This window comes from Nicotiana tabacum, chromosome 14, assembly GCF_000715075.1.
Source record: "Nicotiana tabacum cultivar K326 chromosome 14, ASM71507v2, whole genome shotgun sequence".
Classification (NCBI taxonomy): Eukaryota; Viridiplantae; Streptophyta; class Magnoliopsida; order Solanales; family Solanaceae; genus Nicotiana; species Nicotiana tabacum.
In genome coordinates this window covers 108,595,478-108,603,678 of record NC_134093.1, presented here as the reverse complement: position 1 = coordinate 108,603,678, position 8,201 = coordinate 108,595,478, and the positions used below count along the sequence as shown (strand labels likewise).

Below are 8,201 nucleotides of genomic sequence, written 5' to 3'. Positions count from 1 at the left end.
GATCTCGGCCCTTTCAGCTGCAACTGATTGTTTCCTGAATACTGATTGCATTTCTAACCTTGGAGAACCCCTGGCTTTCCTAGACTTTTCCATGACGGTCAGTCACGTGGGACTTAACCTTTTCAACTTTATTTTGCCTTTGTGGGAATTTGACTTTGAATTTCCTCTTTCAACAGTTTTTGATTTTGGAGCATCGGCCCCATGGCCAGTCGGAGTCGACTTGATGCCCCTGCCGAGGCTGGGTGCCTTTTTTGCATATTGGCTTGTATCAAGTGAGAACCCTGTAAATCAGTCTTTTCATCCTTTCTTTGTCTTAGTTTCAAAACAGAGTTAGGCCGAAAGGATTCAAAGAAAAGCAAACAATGGAATGAACAAAGGAATTTAGACGAGAGGTATCCCTTTCAGGGAAAAGAAAGAAGGACTTATCTGAAGTGTATACGGACTTCAATGAACATGACATGCCTCTTGGACTAGATGTCTGATCTGTGTAAATCGTCCAACTCTCAGAAATTCATCACAACTCTTGCCTTGAGACTGAGAAACTTTTCCCGGGACTGTGTCGATACCAGTGACTGTGAGGATCCTCTTTTCGATCAGTGGCGCCCTTTGCGGGTTTTAACCAGTTGGCCTCTCTCATTTCTATTCTCACCATCGCCTTATAATGCTCTTTGTGAGTATTCACTAACAAGACTCTCTCATTTTCGAATTTCTCTTCTTACCATCGCCTTACGGTGCCCGTAAGGGTTTTTACCAATAAGACTCTCTCATTTTATTTCTCTCATTTTGTTGTATCAGATCCGGGTAACTGTATCCTCCCATTTTGAATCTCTTTGTCGATTGATCGGAAGGACTTGAAAAGGATTTGGGTAAAAAGGATTTGGATTGAATTACAACTTTGGAACCTTTCAGACAAAACCATCGCCAAACCATTATAAATTCTACCCTAGTTTCAACTTTTGGGGAATGTGGATGTTTATTTTGGTGTGACTGAACCATAGAGAGAGGCTGCCTACGTATCCTTTCGGAATCAAGTCAAACGTAGTTCAAGGAACTTTGTTTCTGATTTTCTTTTGTTTTGATTTTCTTTTCTATTTTGGTTTCTTCTCTTTCTTTTTCCTTTCCTTTTTCCTCATTTTTCATTTCATTTGATTTTTCTCTTCTTTTTTTTTTGCAATAACGCTTTCAGGTTCCAAAGAGGGTAATGAAAGAAAAGGTAACCGACTCAAAGGGTTTGCAAAGGGTTTATAGTGTTTCGGTATCAAGAATGAAAGCCTTCGTCATCCCAATCAGAGAGCATTAAAGTTGCGTAAAAGGGTCAAACAAAATACCTTTTGACCGTGTCTGCACTGACAGTTGTCTCAGGGTCATTTCCTTCGATGTTTTCTAGGAGTGACGCACTCTTTTGGCAGTACATCTCGTTATAATGTATGGGGCATTCCAATCCAGAGCCAATTTTTCTTTAGCTGTTCCGATTCTTTATTTTATTTCCTTAAACCTATCTTGATTGCATTTTGATTCTTGATTCATTATTTCGGAGTCTGACAATGTTTTAGGGTCTGAGCATGAAGTCCGCAAGCATGTCACGTTATTGAAATCTACATTTAACAGAACTGAAGAAAGAATAAGAGAAGTGACAAAATTAAGAAAAGAGACATTCCTGGACAATGAAATATTAATTTCATTTGATTTCTTTTTTCCAAATTTTTGTTTTGTTGAATTTTAAAGATAGAAGGGTTTACATCGGAAAGTAAGACAATAAAGTAAAATATTCGGATCACACCATGAGATAATCCGGACGCAGAAAGGATAGCAAGACTGGCTACCGAGACTCCCATCTGATGGGGAACATTCAAGCTTGGCGGCCATTTTTTGGCTTTTCCTATGTCTCGACAATGGCTACAATGGCCTTCAGTGTCGGATCAAATTCCTCATCTTAACAAATCAATCCGATTACTGTCCCAGTATGAGAAGGCAAATGATTGTTCATCATATTAGGGTCCTCTTCGTCCCTAAGCATTATTGTCTGGACCTCGATGAGGTCTTCCACTGCTCTTTTAAGAGTCCAACAATCTTCAGTGTCATGCCCCACTGCTCCTGAATGGTATTCACATCTAGCATCAGCTCGGTGCGAGGGGGACTCGGGGTTCGGCCGGTTCAGGGGCACTGGTTGTAGCAGACCTAGCCTGATTAGCTTTTGAAACAAACTTGAATACGATTCACCAATAGGGTGAACTGATTCCTTCTGAGGGGCTCTCTTGGGCGAGGATTGTATTGGGGAACATTTGGTTGGGGATTATATGGAGCTTGGTAGGGACGGGCATTTCTAGGATGTGGAGCTCGATTTTGTGTATAATGTTGTGGTTGCGTGTAAGGTTGCACGTTCATCACCGCATAGGGAGGCGGTGCCACGGCATAAGCAGCATCTTGATGGGGATAATAGTGTTGTGAGACCTTAGGAAGCATATATGATTGGTTGAATGACATGTGGGGTCCCTCGAGCTTGAAGCCATCATGGCTCCCTCTTCTCTCCCGTTTTTGTTCATCAAAACCCCCGAACCATTCATAACGGCCTATGATGTGGCCTTAAAGGCAGCATGACTCAAGATTCGGCCCATTTTTAAACCATTTTCGATCATCTCCCCAATTTTGATAGCCTCAGCGAACGGATTACCCATATCAGACATCATGTTCTAGAAGTAGTCCGCCTCTTGGGCCTGTTGGAAGATCGTAACCATTTATGCTTCGTCCATTTGAGGCTTTACCTTGGCGGCTTGCTCGCGCCATTTGACAGAATATTCACAAAAAATATTTCGCGGTTTTCTTTGTCAAACTGGACACAGAGTTCTCTCTTTGAATTTTTTGCTCTTGCTTTTTTTTTTTCACTCTTTGTTTTCTTTGTTATTTTTGTCACTCTTTTCTTTCTTTTTCACTCAAATATTTTTATTTTATTTTATTTTACTCAATTTGTTTATGGCTATGATCGAATCTGATGGGGATTGCCTACGTATCATGACACTGCATGAATCAGATCATTACGTAGTTCAGGAAGATCAGAAATAGATTAACCCAATTGTTTTTATATAAAGTCTTTTAAATATTATTTTTTTTCTTTTTTTTATTTTTGGAATTTTGAATTTTTTTTATTTTTTAAAAAGAAGAAATTCTAAAGAAAATATTTTGGATTTTGATTTGAAATATCTTTTTGTTTTTTTTTTCGAATGAAAGACTTCGGAAAAGAAGGAAAATATTTTTGGATTTAATTTTTTTTTTGATTTTCTAAGGAAAGAATTCTAAAGAGGGAATTAAGGAAAGGGAAAATATTTTTGATTTTTTTTTTTGAAAATTGGTGCCGGAATCGATGAGGTTTGCCTACGTATCTCACATTCGGTGAGAATCAGACTCGCGTAGTTCGATCAATTTTGACACAACAAGAAAACATGACTTTTGTAAATATTGGCTTATTTTCTTTTTTTTTTTATATATATAAAAAAATATTTCAGCAGAGTTTCGGAATTTTTCAAATACCTACCTTTCACTCCTTTTTATTTTTGATTTTTTGGTTTTTCTTTTTTGATTTTCTTTCCCTATTATAGAAACCGGTCAACATGTAAGCCGAAACAAACATAAGCACAAGTAGCACGTAAAAATGCACCATGATGGTTTTTTATATTGGGTACACCTATCTTAGACGGACACAACCCGTGTGTTGAGTCCCCAAAGTCAAATGCACGTGATGCAAACAAACGTACCTACTAGGGATCCGGCATGAGGTTATGTCATTCTAAGTTTAAATCCTGGATGTATTGTTCTAGACCTGGCTTACCCGAGCGGACAACTCGAGCCGAAGTGGGGCAGCGTATCGGGAATACAGAAGTTTCACTGGCTTTGCAACTTGTCCGATCCTCGTTCTAAAATTAGGGTATAACTCTAACAGAAAAGAAGCCACGCGAAGCGCACGCTTCCCATAAGAGTTAGAAGACTCACTGAGAATAAGGGTTTTCGTAACAGTTTATATACAGTTCACAGCAATATCAAAGCGGTAAAGAGCAGCAATTAGCACATTAGGCTCAAATACGTAAAAAATCAGATAATAAACAAAAACCAAGTATAAAAGTCATCTAAGCTCGAATTCTGAACCCTGAACCAGAAGTTCTGGGTTCGTTTCCCCAGCAGAGTCGCCAGAGCTGTCACGCCTCCTTTTTTCTGAGGGGGTAGGTGATAGGGAGTTTTTCCAATTTAAGTGACATTATTCGAAATGGGATTATTTATTTATTTAGAGTTGCCACTTGGAATAATTTATGGTATCCCAAGTCACCGATTTATTTTAGAATCTCAAATCGAGGAAATTTGACTCTTATTTATGGTCTGCGAACACAAAAGACCGGGTAAGAAATTCTGTTAACCCGATAGAAGGTGTGAGGCACTCCCGAGTTCCGTACTTTTAGCACGGTCGCTCAACTATTAATAATTGGCCTAGTTATCTGATTTAATATATGTTTTAAACCTATATGTGCATTTTTATTCCTTTTAACCGCTTTTAATTATTTATGGAACTTATTAGAACAAGTCGAGATATAGCAAACTCATTTATTTTTGTACATATTGTGAATCGCGTCACGTGAAACACACCCGAGATTTACAACATGTTTATTTTTATTATTATTCGAAGTTGAAGTCAAGTCGCGTGAAACGCACACTTGAGTTGGGGTTTACGTATCGTGAACATGCCACGGGAACCATACTCATAGCCACGATGATTTATTAATCGCGCCTAAAGCAACTAGCACGTGTTCATGATTTATTTTTCCTTACGGGTTTGAAATTTATGTAAGGTCAAGAGCTATGCAAATCAATTGTGGAAAATGGGTCAGCTTTTGCTCTTACTAAATTGGGCATGACAGAAACTATTTTGGACCAGATAAATTAAATTGGATCGTAGTATAATTGGCCCTTAAAAGCCAATTAATGAGTATGCCCAGTTAGTAGTTCATCAAGCTACTCCCCTATCAATTAGTCAATTGCAGTAGTACATGTTTCATTAAGCAAACCCCAACCACCGGGCCCAATTATTATTGTTTTATAAGTCCAAACCTCATTTTCCAATTTTAACTAGCAGACATAAATTTTATCCCCAAAGTTCAAACATTCACTACGTGCTCAAAAATTATTTTTTTTTATCAATCTTCATGTTAATCATCAAGAAAGTAGCAAAATTTAACATAGCTAACGAGACCTAACAATTAATACAGAAAAAAAATTCAATCTTCATGAATCTAAATAAGATCAAATTATATATTTAAGCATAATATCTTAATAAAATAATGATGAGAGAAATGGACCTTTACAAGATTGTTTTGAAGCTCGGAGAATAGACAAGGATGTAAATGGAGTCTCGACCAAAATCGACAAATGGAGCTCGAATTCGACGACTCAACTTTGGAGCTGTTGTTTTCTATACAAAAGGGGACTGTTTCGCTGGGTTTTTGGCTCGTTTTTGTGGTGCTTTTTAGCTTGGTTTCCAGTTGGTTAGGGGCTGGAGTTTAGGTGATGAATTGCTGGATTTTTCGAAAGAAAGCCGAAGAAAGAATGACACAAGTAAAAATTCACTTATCCTAGAAGAAGAAAAATAAATTTCTCTCAATTCCCTCCTCCCTTTTTTTTTTTCTCCTCCCCCCTCATTTTTTCCTCACATTTCTCTTCTATTTATAGAAAAAAAATTCGGAATTTTCAGATTTTTATTTTTTATTTATTTTTATTTTTTAATTAAAAATAATTTTCACTTCCCATTTTTCTTATTTTTTTAAAAAAAAATAATTCCCCACTTTCCTTTACTTTTCTTTTTTAATTTCTCACTTTTTTTTACTTTTAATATATTTAAAATCTCACTTTTTTTACTTTTTTTTTATTTCCCACTTATTTTACTTTTCTTTTTTTAAATTTTCACTTACTTTTACTTTTTTTTAAAAAAAATCAGATAAATTATTATTAATTTTTACCCTATATAAAAAAATGTAACAAAATTAAAAAATATATGTATATTAAATTTCTGAAAATATTTACATAGTAGAAGGTGATAAAAATTCAAATATAGTCAAAAATTAGGTGCTTACAAGTGTTATTTAACTGAATTGGTTATTGGAAGTTATTTGTTGTTATTTGAAAACTTCATTTTATATTTGAGATCATCTAGAGCAGATTTTGGATGGTTTGATCGAAATTGAAATTGCAAATTCGAATAACACTTTATTAAAATAACCCAGTAAAAGTATGACAATATTCGGATAGACTTCGATGAACAACTTAACAGATTGGTAGAGTAAATATAGCATAAAATCTACCAACCCTGTAGATAAATTCCTCAGGAGCAAATATGACAATCGGATAGACTTCGATGAAAAACTTAACAGAATTATATCCTTATAGTCCTAGTAATATCCGAAATTTGCTCAATAAAAACCAACAATGATATTGTTCTTCAATTTTCTTCATTCAAATCATTATCCAAAACATTAAAAGATAGTAGATACTATAAGCTCAATAAAACATTAACCCCAGTCAATTTCAATTACAAATAAAGCAAGTCACTTCAATTTTCTACGGTACATATTTGTTTTTTCAATATTTAGTGTGTGTTCAAATTATTACATGAAGGAGAAGAAGAAACACCTTAGCTAAACATTTTCCACTTCTTATTTCAATATTTCTTGTCATCAAACTCACCTGTACTCCTCTTCAACTTCACTACATCCTTTTCCTTTGTTTTTCCAGTATGATCTTCAATATAATCATCAATAGATTTTTTATCATTATCCTCCGATTTACCAACCATCGTTTCTTTAATTTTTTGTGTTGTCTCCTTTGCTGCGCCCCATACGTCCTGCATTTTCTGCTTAGTCTTCTTCTTCATATCTTGAGCTTTATCTGCTATAGTCCCCGTCGTGTCTTCAGTCTTTTGCTTCACTTCTTGGGCTTTCTTCTTTGCTCTTTCTTTAGTCTCCTGTGCCATTTCAAATGGAAATGATTTTACTTTTCAACAACAATAAGAACAAACCCAGTGTAATCACAACTGAAGTATGAGGAGGGTAGTGTGTACGCAGCCTTATCCCAACCTTGTGAAGGTAGAGAAGTTGTTTTCGATACCAAATTTATATGACCTTTTCATAAATTTGAAAAACTTTAGTTTAGTTGAACTTTCTCATGTTATCCTAGCTTTTAACACTAAGTTTCAAACATTTTACAACATGTTTACGACGGAAAATCCTAAATGTTTTCATGTTTTTCTTTTTTAAACTCGGTGATCAATCAAATAAATTGACATAAATTGAACAACAATAACAACAAACTCGGTGTAATCTCACAAGTGGAATCTATGGAGGGTGGTGTGTACGCAGCCTTACCCCTATCTTGTGAAGGTAGAGTGATGATTTTCGATAGACTCTTAGCTCAGTAAAAGTATAATCACATCATTGTTGAAAAGAAATACAATAATGGCTATAGTAATAAAAAAGAAACAGTAACAAAAAATAGTAACAACAACAAGATAATCGAAGTATAAGAAACAACTGAGATAGGAATATGATATAACCTCTATAGGCTCCGTCGTGTCTTTAATCTTTTGCTTCATATCATGTGCTTTCTTCTTCGCTTTACCTTTTGTCTCTTGTGCCAATTCATTTGTCTTGTCTCTCATGCTATCTGCACTTGTACTCTTTGATTTGTTCTTCGCTTCTTTGATTTTCTTTTCAGTTTTTTCCATGGATTCTTTCATGCTTTTCTTAGTTTTCTCAGTCATCTCAGCAATCCTATCCCCTGCATCTGCCACGGTCTTATCGTCGTTATAACCTTTATTATAGTCTGATTTTCTTTTATAATCATCTGACGCATGATACCCCTTCAAAATAAATGGACAAGAATAAACCTTAGAGAAAGATGCAATTACTAGAAAAAACAACTAAAAATAATTACTCTCCGTTCTAGACAGAGGCAGACCTCTGTGTAATCCCGGGACTGAGAGGCCATCGGACCCGTAAATTTCACAAGAAATCTTATATATTTAATTATCTATGTATAGCTTGAAAATAATTGATTTAAATCACTTGACACCGGAACACTAAAAGCCAACATTTTCTTTCTAGTTCGCTCCCAAAAAATAATAATTACAACTTTCTAAGTTTAAAAGTATTTTAACTTAAATTTTTTAT

At 35.4% G+C, this 8,201-nt stretch overlaps 1 protein-coding gene across 1 annotated transcript; it reads right to left on the bottom strand.

Moving 5' to 3' along the window:
- Positions 1-6,571: 6,571 nt before the first annotated feature.
- LOC107773490 (uncharacterized) lies at positions 6,572-7,898 on the bottom strand. The gene is made up of 2 exons (XM_016592900.2): positions 7,586-7,898; positions 6,572-6,997 (listed from the first exon to the last, which is right to left on the bottom strand). Exons 1-2 carry the CDS (start codon positions 7,790-7,792, stop codon positions 6,695-6,697), a joined length of 510 nt encoding a protein of 169 aa, XP_016448386.1. The 5' UTR covers positions 7,793-7,898; the 3' UTR covers positions 6,572-6,694.
- Between the last annotated feature and the right edge of the window lie 303 nt (positions 7,899-8,201).